An 18,063-nucleotide genomic window follows, 5' to 3' on the forward strand; every position below is an offset into this window, starting at 1 on the left:
GATGCCCGTGACGCTTGCAACGCGTCCGGTGTGAACACACCTTTAGTCTCCTCAGAAGGTGGAGGCGACTCCACCCTTCTTGTACAGAGCGTTGGTGTTGTGGGACCAGTCCAGTTTATTGTTGAGGTGAACACCCAGGTACCTGGAAATGTCCACTGTCTCAGTGGATGTTCACCAGTGGGTGTGGAAGTGTCCTCCTCCTGAAGTCGATCACCATCACCATCATCATCATTATATCAAAGAAAAAAAGGGGCTGTTCTCTTTTTTAGGCCCATTTCAGATTTTTGAGCTGTTTTAAACCTTTGTTTTAATTACTTTTATAAATTTGAGCTGTTGAAGCCCATTCAAGGACTTCCCCAAAATATTTCTTTCCGTATTTCTTTTCAAATTTGTGGCTGGGTGCCACGACAGTCATCTGCAGCAGACGATCAATTTACAAATGAAAGATACTATTTGGACAGGTTGTTTTGAAATCTGGGTTGCAGTTTGGCGATATTTGCTCTGATTACAGTTTAACTCGCCTGGTGCAGCAGCGGAAACATGATGTGATAAGAGCGTAAAGGAGTCTGTGGTTTTGGTGTGGAGTGACCCAGTCCCACAGCACCACTGCATTCAGACCAGCCCATAGACTTTACCCCATCCATGAAAAAAAGGGGAAAAAAATTGCATTTTGTTGGAAGCACTTTATGTAACCGAATTACGCAACAGAATCCTGAATGAAAACACATGGCATCTGTAGGAAACTGTTCGTAGGTAGAATTACTACCAGAGTTAAAGCTCCTAAACTTTCAATCTGACTAAACTGCCAAATCAGCAAATATAGAACTGGCTTAAAAAGACGAAAAGTTATAAAGTGACGTGTGAGAAATCAGGGTCCTGGTGTATTCTGGCGGTGGACCGAGAAGACCCCCTCCGAGGCCGTACCTGTGGCAGTCCAGCTGTGTTGATCCAGCTGTAGTGCGCTTTATCTCTGGAGGTGTGCTTTGATGCAGGCCTCCCCGAGGGGCCAGCGCGCAGAGCTGGGATTCAGTTGGATGGTGCAGGGGTGTGTTGTGATCAGCTTCTGGGAACTGGACAGGAGGAAGAGGCTTATCTGCAGCTGATAAGAGCCACGTTTAAAAGGCGGTGTGTCTGCCAGCCGCGGGGAGAAGCCACACGCTGGGATTTCAACCATTATGAGACTGCTGCTGATCGCGGTTTCTCTTGCCAATGTACTGTTTGCAGCCAGAGGGGTGTGCATGCCCCTGTCAGACCCCGGCCCTCACATCACCCAAGGCTGGGGCCAGGTGGTCCGCCTCCGGCACCTGTTCGCCACCAGGTCCGGGCTGCACCTGCTGATCAGTGGGGACGGACAGATCCGGGGCTCGGCGGATCAGAGCGTGCACAGTAAGTGTCGCCCGTCGCTGTGTGTTCACCTTGACGCGTGCGGCGGCGTTCATGTGGTGTCCTGTTTCACTGCAGGTCTGCTGGAGATTCGGCCCGTGGATCTGGGCTCCGTCGTCTTCATCGGGGTGGCAACCTCACACTTCCTGTGCATGGGGGGGGATGGCACGCTCTACTCATCGGTAAGAACCGTCAGCAACACCAGCGATAACACTCAAAACCAGCAACAGCACCAGCAACATCAAGCAACAGCAACCAACAGCAACAAAAACAACTGCGACACCAACATCAGTGTTACAGGGTTCCTTCTGGGAAACATCTCAAAAACATATGGCAAAGTCAAAGCTGTCAATTCAAAGGTGTTTATTTCACCGCTACAAAAATACCAGTGACAAAAAAAATCTCTGGAGGACAGGAAGGGACTTCCAGATCAGAGACTTCATCTCAGGCTGTCGAGTTTGTCAAAATCAGCACAACAACAAACCTGTAAAAATGCCTTGTTTTAAATCAACATGACCAGCAACGCCAACAACATCAAAAACAACAACAATTCCAGCAACCAACAGCATCAAAAACACAAATAACATCAAGAACAGAGCTGACGGAGTAACGTTACTGTTTTCACTAACAAGTTTTCCAACTGATAACTTGTCCCAGCGTTACGCCGTTACCGTTACTGACAATAACATGAGGCGCGGTTGCATTTCTGTGATTCACCACTTTCAGCTTGGTTCTCCCTCCTTCAGAGTTCAGAGGCCTGCTACACAAAACCAAGATCAGGGATTAGGCTGGGATATCTTGGATGAACTAATCCAGGATCCGGTTGCACAAAGGTGGGGTAGAGTAACGTGAGATATGTTTCATCATAGGTTACCAGACAAAGATCAGTTCCAGGATTTGTTCAATCTCAGCCCTTTTTTCAGTCAGAAGTCAACTTCTGCTTACCACACATTGTTATCACGTTCAACGAGACCCACTGTCAGGATCTCCTTCTAGCTGGGTTCCTCTACCAGAGGCCTGGGAACTTGAGGGTTCTGCAGGATCTACTAGAGACCTGGGAGATTGAGGGTTCTGCAGGATCTTAGCTGTTCCTAGGATTGTGCTCTTTTGAACAGAGATCTCAGATGTTGTTCCTGGTATTTCCTGGAGCCATCCTCCCAGCTTGGGGGGTACTGCCCCTAGTGCCCCCATCACTACTGGCACCACTGTTGCCTTCACACCCAACATCTTCTCCAGCTGCTCTTTCAGCCCGTGGTATTTCTCCAGCTGTTCCTGTTCCTGTTCCTTCTTTCTGATGTTCTGTCACTGGAGATTGCTACATCCATCACTGCAGCAGGTCTCCTCCACAGTAATCAAATCTCTGTAACACAGGTTATGTTATGTGAGTTTTACTCCTCAATTTTCCAATTCTACCACCAAAAATGATGGCACACCCTAATTGACGTCTGATTGGCTCTTACCGGAAGACAGTAGACGGTTGGAGCAGCCAATCAGAAGGGGGGGGTTGAGTGGCGTGAACTCAAAGCCTGTCCCCAGAGCGCCAAAACTCAACAGCACCGTGCGAGCAGATGCCACAGACATGTCACTGTGTGTGCAGAAAGAGATCGCGCGCACACACAAAGTGATGTTGCACGCGTAGAAAGTGACCGCGCGCAGAGAGGCATCGCGAGCGCACAGAGAGTGGTTTAACTGTGCACGACTATGATTTTTATGCACGCAGAATTTTGCCACTAAAATGATGCCATACTCTTCTCTCATGTTTCTCCACCACCACCATGTCAGGCTGATTGGCCATCACCAGTTTGCTAGTCTGAATCTTGAAGTCCTCCAGGATCTTATCTTGGTTGGGTGGAGAACAACCCCCATCTAGACTCTGGGGTCTCCAGTCCAAACTCGCCACAGATGTTTCTGTACACTATGCCTCAACCTGGTTATGGCATTCCATGTTTGCTTTTCCTGCCAGCATCTTGCCCCCTGCTGTGATGGTCTGTACTGTTTCAAGGGCTTCCTGTCTCAGTCTGCTCCTGGGGTCTGGTCTAGTGTGATCCACCCCGGGTTCTAGTGATCTTGTGTTTAGGGCCTGTTCTTGTGCAGCCATGATCAGAGCCTCTGTTCTTTCAGTCCTGCCTTTTCCAGACACTGGAATGTTCTCTCTGTCAGCCTCTCCTTCAGTTTGTGGTGGAACATGCCGTTGTAGGGGTTTGTCTTTCTATGATCCCTCCTCCAGCTCCTCTTTCTCACAGGGTTCCTCTTGTCTGAGGCATTCACTTACCAGGTTGTCATTGGTGGCCATTTTCTGGATGGATTCTTGGAGGGATAATGTTTCCTCCTGGATGGTGGCTCTGACGCTCACAGCCCTCGGCCTCACTCACTGCGCTTCGTGTCCAGCCTCAGGCCGCTGGACTTTGGGTGGAATTCTCTGTGCATTGCGAGGAGGTTCCTCATCTTGATATCTGTAGCTAGCATCTCTTCCAGTGGCCAGGATATTATGCCAGCAGGGTATCTGATTACTGGTATTACCATTATGCTTATTCACTGTTTTTACTTTTACCGACAAATGTAACATCTTGAAGCCCTCTGAGGCAACTGTTGTTGTGATACTGGGCTATACAAAAATAAATTGATTGATTGATTGATTGGTAGGGCGGACATGTTAATGGTCTGGATTTGATTCTTGCCACTCAGCTGACTGTTCAGGACCTGTCTCATCCCCTGGAGGTATTTGGCTGTGGCGGCTTCATCCTTGGTTGCCATTTGCAACCCAGGATGCAAATCCCAGGTATTTGTAGCTGTCTTCCACATCTCTGATGTTCCCTTCTGGTAGTTCAATCCCTTCAGTAGTGATCATCTTCCCTCTCCTTGATACCATCCCCCACACTTATCTAGTCCCAGTGACATCCCCAAATCATCACTGGTGAGGTGACTCAGGGAGTCGATGTCACGCTCACTCTTGGCTACAGTTTGATGTGGTCCATGTAGAGGAAGTGGCTGACAGTTTGACAGTTGTTCCAATGTGGAATTGGAACCAGTATCCACTGGTGATGATCTGGCCAAGGGGGTTCTGGCCTCTGCAGAACAGCAGGGGGAACAGAGAGTCTCCTTGGTATCTACCACATTAGATACTCACCTCTGGCACTGGCTTCCAATTAGCTTCCAGATTTGTCTTCCATCACCTCATTGAGTTTCCGAGGAATGTTCTAAGTTCCCTGTTGATGCTGTATAGTTTCAGGTATTCCAGGATCCATGTGTGCAGCGTTGAGTCAGAGGCTGCCTTGTAATCAATCCAGGCAGTGCACAGGTTGGTGTTTCTGGTCTTACAGTCTTGTGCGATCGTCCTGTCAACCAGTAACTGGTGCCTGGCTCCTCTGCTGTTGTTGCCAGTTCCTTGCTGGGCTCTGCTCATGTATTATTCCATGTTCCTGTTCATCTTGGCCGCTGTGATGCCAGATAGGAGTTTCCATGTGGTGCTGAGGCAGGTTCTAGGCCGGTAGTTGGAGGGTACTGTTCCTTTCTGGGGGTCCTTCATGATGAGGACTGTTGGACCTTGGGTCAACCACTGCGGGTGTTTCCCTTCTCCCCGCCTTTTAAAGGGAGTTTTTCCTTTCCTTCTTTTCTCTGTCTCTTATTTTTGCTCATGTGGAACTCTTGGGTTTTCTCTGTAAGAGTCTGGAGAAATGATTGTGTTGTACGTGGCACTATATAAATAACTCTGAATTAAATTGAAAGGTGAGTTGTTTTATAAATATTGCAATGCCATAAAAATGTAAAGGAAAATACACAATGTGGAAAAATGATATTTACATTAAACACTTAATAATTAAGTTAAATATGATGCACTTTATTGTGTTAAAAAAAAACAATGTTGCTTTAAAACGGATACACTGTAGCAACCCTGTCAGGAACGTTCTAAATGACATCATTGTCTAATTTGCATGTCTAGGTCAAATTAGATGATGACATCACCTCAAAACCATTAAACTGAACATGCTTTTTCAAAGTAATGAAATAGTTACTTTGCCAAGTAATAAGTTACTTTTAAAATATTGTAACTCAGTTATTTTTTTGGAGATGTAACTACTAACTATAAGTTATAGTTAGTCTGGAGTCAAGCCTGTTTCACAGAAAGAGGTAACTTAATGAGACAATAATGAGTAATTCTAACTTTTTTAACAGAGAGAGGAAACTTAACCCATCAGTCAGTTACTGGAGGAACAGATTCTCAGGAACTAACCTGGTCTGGACCAGGCTTTTCCCTCCTAACCTGAAGCTTCTCTCTGACTCCGCCCACTTTCAGCCACACAGTTTTGTTTCCTCATTCAGTCATTCAGCTGGTTTAGTTTACCAGATGTTGGCCCTCTGTCATTTAAAACAATCGTTTAGTTTTTAAATCAGTTGGTCTTTGTCAATTCGGGTCCATTAGACCCAGGAGGTGGAGACTTTTTTCACTAACAAGTCGAGTTCTTTTGTTGATGATCCGTGGATGAAGGAGCGGCTTTACTGATCAGAGAATTAAATATTGATCAGGGGATGGTGATCAAACCGCAGCATTTCCAGACAGCTATGTTGTTGTTGTACAGTTGTACAGTTTCCGGTCATAGTCCATTGTCTGCTTCAAAAACCAAATGAATATTTTTTTTAAAATATGGTGTTCTGGCCCTTCCTGGGAGGTATCTCCTTCCAGCTGGGGTCCTCTACCAGGGGCCTGGGAGCTTGAGGGTTCTGCAGGGTCTTAGCTGTTCCTAGCACTGTGCTCTTCTGGACAGAGATCTCAGATGTTTTCCCGGTATTTCCTGGAGTCATGCATCCAGCTTGGGGGTCACTGCACCTAGTGACCCCATCACATACATATATCATATGAAAATATGAACATGCTATAGATAAAAAAGACAGTTATGTGTGTGAAAACAGCACCATCAAACAGTCACTTGATATTTACTTTTCACTGTAAAACATGTTGAAACTCATCGTAGTTCTCTCATGAGATGACTCTGAGTTGTCTTTGTTCGGGTTCGGAGACGAGCTGCTGCATTCTGGACAAGCTGCAGACGCTTCAGTTCGGACTGGTCAGTGCCTTCGTCCAGAGAGTTACAGTAGCCCCAGAGTGAAGGAACGAAAGCTTCAATGACTCTTTCAAGATCAGCTCTTCATAGATATGGTTTGACTTTGGCAAGAAGCCAAAGATGGAAGAAGCTAGCCTTGACCACTGAACTGACCTGCTTGATCCAGGCTCATCTAATCCAAAACAAGATGGTTCAGGTTTAATTTGCTGCACAAAAGACCAAGCAAGGATGAGAACCCATGGATTCATCAAGCAGGCGAAAGTGATCCTGGACCAGCACACAATTTCCTAAATAGACCCCCACTATCGATCAATCAACAGGAAGTTTTGATGGAGGCAGATGAGGAGTCAGTCACCATGGTCATTTCCTTCTGGATCAGAGATCGCTTTGAGAGATCAGCCACTATTTAAGCTCTGTCTCCTGGCCAATCCAATCTTTAGAAAATACCCTGCCCATTCTTAGATGATCCTGATTGGTGGATGCTGAGAAGATGAGTTTTTAGAACAGATTCAATCCTTGAACAAAATTAAAAACAATCCTTGGGCACTGAGCTTTGAAGGATGTTCTTCTTCTGGTTCTTCACTTGTCCTCAAGTCTGTTTAGCTCCACGAGGAGTGAGGCTCAATGTAAAACTATGTATAAAGCTCAACAAAAAATATTACCAGATAATTTGCAAAACAGATTTAAAAGGAGAGAAAGTCGATATGAATTACGAGGAACTGAAGTCTTTTCATTACCAGAGTCAAGAACCAAACCAAAAGAAAGATGTATCGCAATCCAAGGAATCAGTCTGTGGAACTATCTTGACTAAAATTAAAATGTCTCAGTCCATTTATAGTTTCAAGAAATGTTTAAAAGAACAATTATTAAACAGTTATAAATACTGCTGTACTATAAGAAGTTATAATACTTTGATTTTGTGAATACCTTGTGAGATGGTTATGTTTAGAATCAAACCTTGATGTAAACTGTTGTTTTGTCAATTATTTTGTGTTGGTAGGGGGCAGACATTATAAGTTTTACTTCTTTCTGTTCCTTTTCATTTTTTTTCAAAGAATGAAATAAACAAACAAACAAATTAATTAATTAATTAATTAATTAATTAATTAATGTATGTATGTATGTATGTATGTATGTATGTATGTTTGACACACATGGCAGAAATGCAAAAACAGGAATTTATGGAACTACTGGAGGCATTGTAGTGAGGAATTCATATTCCAAAAGAAAATACTCTCCAACGGGGAACTGAGCCCCCCAAAAACCTGAACGGAACATCTAAACTAAAACCAGTACAGTGAGGAAATTCTGCTTAAAACTAAAGTTTGAAATAGAGAATACTGAGGACGTTCTGCTCCAAACTAAAATTTAAACAAAAAAAAAAAAAGAACACTCAGGAAGTTCTACTCTACCGCTAGCGGTTCACAAGCTAGCATGAGGGATTTTACATACAATCGCAGAAATGTGACAAAACATGGAGTGAACATCTCAGCAACTTAATAGCTGAAATGCCGGCCCTTTTGTCTGATAACTACTGGAAAATCTGATTTAATGGGACTATGAGGGACTGTATTTCAATGGAGACAGAGCCCTCTAGTGGTCATGCACTGCAACTGCGATAGAAAAAGGCCACTAATCTCTGACGTCACGTGTAACTGGTTACACGTCAGTTAGAAACCCCGGTTACACGAGTAGGAAAACATGGAAAGTTGACACCCCTAATTTAAACTGAAGAACACTCAGGAACGTCTGTTCCAAACTAAAGGAAGAACACTGATGTTTGAACTGTTCATGTTTTTGTAGAAAGACTGGTTTGTGATTGCTTCGATGCTAATATGACCGCCACCGTAAAAATCCGGCTTGAATCACTGAGTCGCTAGCCCACTTTGTATACCGCCAATCAAGCATTAGGAGTAATACAACCCAGAAAACACAGAAAAATCCAGAGTATGTCAATCCAGCTTGGTAGTGCAGACCCAGGACCAGGAGCACCGACAACAGTATATATATAATATATAATGTACAATGTACAATAAGAATATCTAACAACTGTCCACAACGGCAACGTCACCAATGACAGCTACGACCGAAACAGTTGCAGAAACTACAGCACCTCTGAAGAACAGCTTAAAAAGTGTCAAACAGCTACAAACAAGCTGAGTGGATTCAGCAGCTGAAGTGACTGAAAGGTACGAAATAGACTTTTTTTTTTAGAAAGACCTGAAACCACACAACAAAGAAAAGAAATCAGCTGAAACTAAAGCAGATGGAATGTTTGGCATAGCTAAGACTAAGAAATAGAAATTTTAAAAAGGTCAAACTAAATTTTTAATGCACAATTACAAAAAAGGTGCTAAGCTTCAGAAATGCAACATAACACAGTTTTGATTAATACAACCACCTAAAATAAAATGTGTGTTTTATTGACTGTCAAGTCACTTTGTCCTGCGACACCTCAATGGAAACTGACACTGAAACTGGCCGAAAAGCCACTGAAAACAAGAGCTGAGGTACTTTTAGACATCGGGAATGTATTGTGACATGAAGAATAATCAGTGTGAATAAATCCAGTGTTTGTCAGCCAGATAACGGAGCTGACTTCAATTTATGTTTAGACTTTTTACATAAATATAATGAAAAGGTCTTTTTTAAAAATTAAAAATCTGTTGATCCTCATGAAAACGGAATTTTAACTTGATCGATGAGTCCGTGATAAGTAGTTCCTACTGAAGCGGGACATGCTAAACCTTCATCCTGTCCCCTCTCCAAAAGAGAAAGACATCATACTGATTTTCTGGATTGTGTGTGAGTCTGATTGTGTTCCAGACAATAAGTAAAAAAAGTTCCATAGCCTTTTCTTAAATGTAAAGGAGAGACGTCAGAAGCCCGTTTAAAGCTGCTCATGTGGGGTTTGTGTGTGTGTGTGTGTGTGTGTGTGTGTGTGTGTGTGTGTGTGTGTGTGTGTGCGTTCTCGTATTTCTATCCTTGTTGGGGCCAAATGTCCCCACGAGGATAGCAAAACGTGGAACGACGTGCCTTGTGGGGACCTTTTTCCGGTCCTAAGTAGGAGAAACAGTGTTTTCTTGACCATGTTGTTGTTACTGAAAAAAGTAAAAGTGCAAAAACATTTCTTTAGGGTTAGGCTTTATTGTGGTGTGGGTTAGGGTTAGGGTAAGGGTCAGGGTTAGGGGCTAGACATGAATGGGAGTCAATGGAAGGTCCCCACAAGGATAGAAATACGAGACTGAGCGTGTGTGTGTGTGTGTGTGTGTGTGCTCTGTTCTCTTTGCTGCTATAGCATTAAAAGTAAAGTGAGTGAAAAACAAAAAGCAGGAGGGGAATTTTTCTCTTTTTCTCTGAGTGAGAAAACAGCGCAGCCACTCAGCCATTCATTTAGAGAGAGCCGTCCACCAACCTTTGTCCAGAGTGGAGCAGGTCGGCTGTGTTTGCAAAGAGAATAAGCTGAATGAAAAGCTCTAACCTTGGCCTCTGACTGCTCAGAGTAAACAGCACCACCCACACTTCACAAAATCATTGTGATTGTGAACATCATCTTCACATTCAAAATCTGACCAGCAGTTCATGACTGGAAACCAGTCATCACCTCTGACTCCATTCATGTTTTATTAACAAATCACTAGAATGCAAGAAAAAAGACGTGTTTTCATAGATGATGGAGATAGGACTGAGCTCTGGAGCATTTCCTCTAAAAGCATAAGGAGCCCCTGGTCCCAGTGAGAACTCCTGGTTGATGCATTTATCCTGAAAGTGTGAGAATAAAACCTGAAGAGACACACTGTAAACAGAAAACTACAGCAAGTGACAGAACCTGTTTAAAGATCAACCACTATTCCCTCAACTTCTATTGTAAATAACTGCTTTAACTCAGCAAACACTGAAATACATGCAAATGGAAGATTTGAACCCTGACGTACCACTAAAACATATTTCCCTATTTCAATACTTGAACAGTCACAAATCTGAGAAACTGACCAAAATTAGACATATTTCACGTTTGCATTTCACCACGCTTTTTACGCACCAGACCTCCGATCAAATAAATAGTTATAGAACTGTTAAAACTGCAAAACAGCGGAATGGTTAAACACACTGAAAACTGCTTGAAAACGTAAAGACTGGAGTGCTGGAATGTCAGAACTAAAACATAAATGTAGAGGTAAAATTTATGAGCTGTTATCTTCTGCTGAAGGCTGACGATGTTATGTGACTTTAATGTCATGGAACATGATAGACAGAAATGCTTTTTGCTGGTAGTAAAGGTTGCAGACCTCTGGGTTAGTCCTACAACACTTGTTTTTTGAATGGATAAAGATTAAATATGGGCGGCCAGCGGATGTTAGACAACAGTTCGGAGATAAACTAACATGGAAAGTCACAGTGAACAAAATCAATACGTGACGGAGTCGGATAAACAAGGTGCGCACTGAGCGGCGGCCAAACAGCAGGCTGATGTGGAACCATGTTCTTCTGTTCCAGCTGACGTACAGCCCCGACGACTGCACCTTCAGGGAACACATCCTGGCCGACGGACACAGCGTCTACACGTCTGCCGCCCACGGGGTCCTGCTCAGCCTGGGGGGCCTCCAGCAAGGCCAGCGGGGCCAGCGGGGCCAGCGGGGCTCGCACCGAGGGGTGCCAGCTCTGGCTCAGTTCCTCCCCAGGATCAACACCCTGGATCAGACCTCGTCTCCACGACCCGAAGCCCCCTCGCCGCCCGGCGCCGCACAGACCGACGCGCCGCCGGACGCCATGGACTCCTACGGGAAACTGTCTCAGATCATTCACAGCCCCAGTTTCCACAAGAGATGAGACGGCGGCAGAGTCCTGCTTGTACATGTGTCCGTGCACTCCTCCTGCACGCCGTTCAACACGGGGCCGAATGCAGGCCCAGCCGGCTCCAGCAAGCTCCGCTCCAGGGCGGAGACGGAACCAAATACCATCAGGGGAGCGTCCTGCAGAGCGACTCCAAACTCACCTGGTCACCTCCAGCAGTGTCTCTAAACTCACCTGGTCACCTCCAGCAGTGTCTCTAAACTCACCTGGTCACCTCCAGCAGTGTCTCTAAACTCACCTGGTCACCTCCAGCAGTGTCTCTAAACTCACCTGGTCACCTCCAGCAGTGTCTCTAAACTCACCTGGTCACCTCCAGCAGTGTCTCCAAACTCACCTGGTCACCTCCAGCAGTGTCTCCAAACTCACCTGGTCACCTCCAGCAGTGTCTCTAAACTCACCTGGTCACCTCCAGCAGTGTCTCTAAACTCACCTGGTCACCTCCAGCAGTGTCTCTAAACTCACCTGGTCACCTCAAGCAGTGTCTCCAAACTCACCTGGTCACCTCCAGCAGTGTCTCTAAACTCACCTGGTCACCTCCAGCAGTGTCTCTAAACTCACCTGGTCACCTCCAGCAGTGTCTCTAAACTCACCTGGTCACCTCCAGCAGTGTCTCTAAACTCACCTGGTCACCTCCAGCAGTGTCTCTAAACTCACCTGGTCACCTCCAGCAGTGTCTCCAAACTCACCTGGTCACCTCCAGCAGTGTCTCTAAACTCACCTGGTCACCTCCAGCAGTGTCTCTAAACTCACCTGGTCACCTCCAGCAGTGTCTCCAAACTCACCTGGTCACCTCCAGCAACTTCCACCACATTTCCAAACACACTGTGAGGATAACAGAGAGAGACAGAGGGAGAGAGGGAGAGAGGGAGGGAGAGTCTGTCTGATTCATGAGAAGTTGACCGGAGAGGAAGAGGTTGCTCTGTTTAGTATAACGTGATGAGGATGCCAGATGTTGCCCAGTACCAGATCTTTCTCCTCACAATATGGAGCCACAACGTGTTTGTTCTGGAAGGTTTTACTGCCTCATTGAGAAGAAAGGAAGGAAAAGACTTCACTATATGCAGATGATATTGTATTTTCTGAAAATATCAGAGTACACAAAAATGATTTTCTGCCACTGAAATGAAGATGGTGTGTGTGTTTGAAAGCTTTTCCAGTGTTCATGGATATGCTGTTGTTTGTGTTTGTCAGTTTCATTCACTTCATCCCTGCATGTTCTGGGCGTGTCCTGCTTATGTTAAAGCTTTAAGACAAAGCAAACTGAAAACTTTGAGAAATGCATGTGGATGCATAGGAGTGGTCACAGATATCAGTGAATATCAGATTAGAAGTGTTGAGCTTCATTTAGTCTCCCTCCTGATGGATGTGTGTGATGATGAGACGGTCTGTTTCCTGGACTCTGACAGCACTGATAATAAAAAATAATTATGAAAATAAAGAAAAAATACAACTGTGCTATTGTCATGTGAATGATTTATATGGCGAAATGAGATCTTCTCAAATGGTAATCATCCCAGATCCCAGTAGCTTGAACACATTAGGACTGTATCACTGAGTGAAACACAAACAACCAACAGCGAGACCACCGTGTCTCAAAAACCAGAAGACATACATCAAAGTTTAAATAAGAAAGGAATTTAAGTAGTGTGTTCAGCTGACTAGTAAATGACTATGTAGCTGATGTTTTTGCATTTAAACCAAAGATTTACTCTTTAGCATGCTGGGCGTAAGCGTCCTCAGTGGCTGTGTAGGCCGTGTATCCGGAGGGGTGCTGAATTGCCATTCCTAATTTAGAAATTTTTTTTACCGGTGGATGGCACAGTCAACGGCGAGATGAAATTTCATTGACATTTCTGGTTTCAGTGAAAAGCCGTCTGGTGCACACAGGGCAGAAGCCTGTCAGACTGTAAGCTATTGAACCTCTATTTGCGACCTGTGGGGGGCAGTAATTCACCTTTGCTGCATGCAGTCCTCAAGAAACTAACAAGAAGGAGATGGAAAGCCGCAGCAGTAGCCAGAGACAGCAGCAGCCGCTGCACCTAAACTTCCAGAGTCAATCCCCAGAGCCACAACAATACCGACACATATCAGCGTCTTCACTGCAGCTGGCATGAGGCTGTTTTCTGTGGTGGAACGTCTGGCATTTTGCCAACGTCTCCACACAGTGGAATTGAACTACACCGTCCCGTCTTGCATGAATTTTACCTGCACAATGTTCCCAAAGCTCTGCGAAGAGTCCAAGAGCAAGGCTGTACAGATCCTGAAAGACGCAGAAAGCATCGCCTCAACATCAGACAGATGGACATTGAGACGTATGCAAAGCCTCATCACAGTTACAGCCCACAGTGACTGGGAAGTGGAGAGTTCGTACTGCAGTCTGGCCCCCTGTTCGAGTCCCACGAGGGGCAAACAGGTGAAGTTTTACAAGCAGCTGTGGCGGACTGGGAGCTGAAAAGACCAGACCACATCATCACTGTTGTGACTGACTGTAGTTTCTAAATGGGCATCAATCAAAACAGCTGATCCACTGATTGAATGAGAACCCAGACCCAGTGGGTTCAGGAGGTTCCCTAACCCCGGGCTCCTACCAGTGGAACCGGCTCCCAGTTCTGCTTCACTTCTCTCCATTCTTTCATGTCATGTTTCGGAACTACGTGTCGTTGACCACTGTTTCTCTTGTAGTTTATGAACTCTCTGTTTATACAAGAAATATACCTGTCTGTGCTGTTTCTTTCTCTCTCTGTCCCCTCACCCCAACTGGAATAGCAGAAAGCCGCCACCTCTGAGCCTGGTTCTGCAGGGTTCTCCTCCTCTGAGCCTGGTTCTGCAGGGTTCTGCTCCTCTGAGCCTGGTTCTGCAGGGTTCTGCTCCTCTGAGCCTGGTTCCTGGTTCTGCAGGGTTCTGCTCCTCTGAGCCTGGTTCTGCAGGGTTCTGCTCCTCTGAGCCTGGTTCTGCAGGGTTCTCCTCTGAGCCTGGTTCTGCAGGGTTCTGCTCCTCTGAGCCTGGTTCTGCAGGGTTCTCCTCCTCTGAGCCTGGTTCTGCAGGGTTCTCCTCCTCTGAGCCTGGTTCTGCAGGGTTCTGCTCCTCTGAGCCTGGTTCTGCAGGGTTCTCCTCCTCTGAGCCTGGTTCTGCAGGGTTCTCCTCCTCTGAGCCTGGTTCTGCAGGGTTCTCCTCCTCTGAGCCTGGTTCTGCAGGGTTCTCCTCCTCTGAGCCTGGTTCTGCAGGGTTCTCCTCTGAGCCTGGTTCTGCAGGGTTCTCCTCCTCTGAGCCTGGTTCTGCAAAGCTTTCTTCCTGTTAAAAGGGAGTTTTTCCTTTCCACATTCCCTTATGCTGCTCATGTGGATCTGTTGGCTTTTCTTTGTAAAAGTGTCTAGAAATGATGATGTTGTAATTGGCGCTTTATAAATAAAGCTGAACTGAATTGAATTGATAATGCAAGTAACTCTGCAGTGGGATTGGCGCAGCGCATTAAGTGCTTTACTCATACTATAAACCTTACAACTCAAGCTGGCCTCAGTGCTCCTGGCGTCACTCGTCTGCTCCAGCAGCTGAAACGTGTCTTTTCTTTTTTTCACTGGCGTTCAACAGTTACTGCAGTGTGAATGTCCGAGCAGAAGCAGCTGCAGTTATTCATGGACGTGACGAAGTAGGGTAACCCAGGGTTCCAGACCTACCTCAGCCGGACGGGGATCAGAGTGAGGCCGTCTTCCCGAGGCTACAGAGAGAGGCTGTGTGTGTGAGCGTGTACGCAACACTTGGTTTACTCGATTTATGTTCCCATCAACAGAAAATTTGTGGAGTTTCTGTGTGGAGTTTGCATGTTCTCCTTGTGTGTGCGTGGGTTCTCTCCGGGTTAACTGATCACCCTGAACTGGCCCTCGGTGTGAATGTGAGCGTGAATGGTTGTCTATGTGTCATCCTGTGACAGATTGGCGAACTGTCCAGGGTGAACCCCGCCCTCGCACACAGCAGCTGGGACTGGCTCCAGCCCTGCGACCCTGAAAAAGGACAAGCAGCAGGAAATGAATGAATGAATGTTTAAAGACAAGAGCTGAGGCAGCTGGAGCTCACAGGAAGAGAGTCACACAATCTCCGCCCAAAAAGACAGCACTAGAGAACCTGCTGGGAGCCGGAGCGGTCCACCAGACCGGGACCTGCTGGGAGCCGGAGCGGTCCACCAGACCGGGACCTGCTGGGAGCCGGAGCAGTCCACCAGACCGGGACCTGCTGGGAGCCGGAGCGGTCCACCAGACCGGGACCTGCTGGGAGCCGGAGCGCTCCACCAGACCGGGACCTGCTGGGAGCCGGAGCGGTCCACCAGACCGGGACCTGCGGGGAGCCGGAGCGGTCCACCAGACCGGGACCTGCTGGGAGCCGGAGCGCTCCACCAGACCGGGACCTGCTGGGAGCCTGAGCGGTCCACCAGACCGGGACCTGCTGGGAGCCGGAGCGCTCCACCAGACCGGGACTTGCTGGGAGCCGGAGCGGTCCACCAGACCGGGAAATGCTGGGAGCCGGAGCGGTCCACCAGACCGGGACCTGCTGGGAGCCGGAGCGGTCCACCAGACCGGGACCTGCTGGGAGCCGGAGCGGTCCACCAGACCGGGACCTGCTGGGAGCCGGAGCGGTCCACCAGACCGGGACCTGCTGGGAGCCGGAGCGCTCCACCAGACCGGGACTTGCTGGGAGCCGGAGCGGTCCACCAGACCGGGACCTGCTGGGAGCCGGAGCGCTCCACCAGACCGGGACTTGCTGGGAGCCGGAGCGGTCCACCAGACCGGGACCTGCTGGGAGCCGGAGCGGTCCACCAGACCGGGACCTGCTGGGAGCCGGAGCGGTCCACCACACCAGACCGGGACCTGCTGGGAGCCGGAGCGGTCCACCACACCAGACCGGGCCCTGCTGGGAGCCGGAGCGGTCCACCACACCAGACCGGGACTTGCTGGGAGCCGGAGCGGTCCACCAGACCGGGACCTGCTGGGAGCCGGAGCGCTCCACCAGACCGGGACCTGCTGGGAGCCGGAGCGGTCCACCACACCAGACCGGGACCTGCTGGGAGCCGGAGCGGTCCACCAGACCGGGACCTGCTGGGAGCCGGAGCGCTCCACCAGACCGGGACCTGCTGGGAGCCGGAGCGCTCCACCAGACCGGGACCTGCTGGGAGCCGGAGCGCTCCACCAGACCGGGACTTGCTGGGAGCTGGAGCCTTGACGTTGTCATTGTATTTGTGGAAATAAGTTCAAAGCTCATGCTTCAATCATACATGGCTGAAAATTATAAAATATTTTAAAATGCACCTGCACTGTTTTGTGACTGTTAAATTAACACCTGTCCAGTCAAAAGTTGTGTCATTTTAATCTTCTTAAACCTCGTGTCCGGAGTTTCTGTTCGTTTTGAATATACGAGGGGGGACCCAAAAGTTCCCGGACTGTAGTTATAACTTTTTATTTTTTAATCTTCGCAATTATTTGAAACTGTCACCTTCAAAATACTCTCCTTTGGCTTGAATACAACGCTGCACCCGAGATTTTCACTGTTCAGAAGAGTCGCCATGACCGTGCGTAACTGTACCGATAAGATAGAACTTCGATTCCCCCCCCCCCCCCCCCCCCCCCCCGCCTGTATGCCTGTCTTACCTTTCCGCTGCCGCTCCAGTTTCATCTTTGACAACAAAAAGCCGTCGCCCGGGGCCAGATCAGGGGAATATGGCGGTGGGGAGGCTGGCTGGTCACGGTTTTAGTCCAAAAATATGCTTTACGCACAACATTTGGTGCTATTTCTGTGCGTAACGGGGCGTCCTGTGGTCTGCTGTCTGTTATGATGCGGCCATTTCCGGGAGCCTTCGTCTCACTGCTTCTAATAACCGCCTGAGGATGATCTGTCTGGATCTCTACAATACTCCGATCAGTTCTGCAATGTCATCAAAAGTCCTGCGTGGATCTACCAGGACGTCTTCTTCAGTTTTTGTGACGTTTTCCTCTGTTCTGGAAGTGGATTGTTGTCCTCTGCGTACCTGGTCTTCCTGATGTAATCTGATTACTCTTAAAGGGCCCAAACCACTCAGACACCCTAAGAATCCTTCTTAAAGAATGTCTGCAACATGGTGAGTGTTTCTGCCGCTGTTTTCCCAATAAAAAACAAAACGTTTTGACAGAGCGCATATCCGTGGATATCCGCCATCTTGAAAAATTGAAGAGCGGGGTGTAACTCTGTCAACATAAACAGTGACTGTCAGCTGACCGCATCACGGGGGAAGACCAAACCTGGCACAGTTATGCATGAGGCTATCCTGTAGCGACATCTAGCGGCCAAAGTCGGAAATTCATTGTATTTTTTTATTAATAGAATCAGTCCGGAAACATTTGGGTCCCCCCTCGTATTATCATTTTTCAACAGAGCTTAAATGTGTCAGTCTGGTTCGATACTATAACATTAGCATAAAGCAATATGCAAATTTATTTAAGAGCTCCGCCTTCGTCTCATAGACCCCCATGTTATCCGAAAAAGCGCCGGTCAGCGTCAGCCAATAGATTTCGAGCTTCCACCTTGTCGTGCCGTCAATCAAAGTGTGGAGCAGCCAGAGAGCACGGCCGCTCGCCCAGCAGAGGAGAGTTAGCTCTGCAGCAGATATATCCACTGTCTGCTGAACATCCACCGTAAACAGCTCAACATGGAGGATGCTGTAGGACTGGAGGCTCTCATTTTCACCCCACAGGTAATGAGCGTGCACGATTAAAGGGGCGTGGCTTGGTCGCTCATGAAAGCA

The 18,063-nt window shown here is 47.4% G+C and overlaps 1 protein-coding gene across 1 annotated transcript; it reads left to right on the forward strand.

Moving 5' to 3' along the window:
* The first annotated feature begins 1,175 nt into the window (after positions 1-1,175).
* On the forward strand, positions 1,176-11,273 carry fgf19 (fibroblast growth factor 19). Its single transcript, XM_030095732.1, has 3 exons — positions 1,176-1,386; positions 1,462-1,565; positions 10,941-11,273. Exons 1-3 carry the CDS (start codon positions 1,176-1,178, stop codon positions 11,271-11,273), a joined length of 648 nt encoding a protein of 215 aa, XP_029951592.1.
* Positions 11,274-18,063: the final 6,790 nt, after the last annotated feature.

Source organism: Salarias fasciatus, chromosome 1 (genome assembly GCF_902148845.1).
Source record: "Salarias fasciatus chromosome 1, fSalaFa1.1, whole genome shotgun sequence".
Classification (NCBI taxonomy): Eukaryota; Metazoa; Chordata; class Actinopteri; order Blenniiformes; family Blenniidae; genus Salarias; species Salarias fasciatus.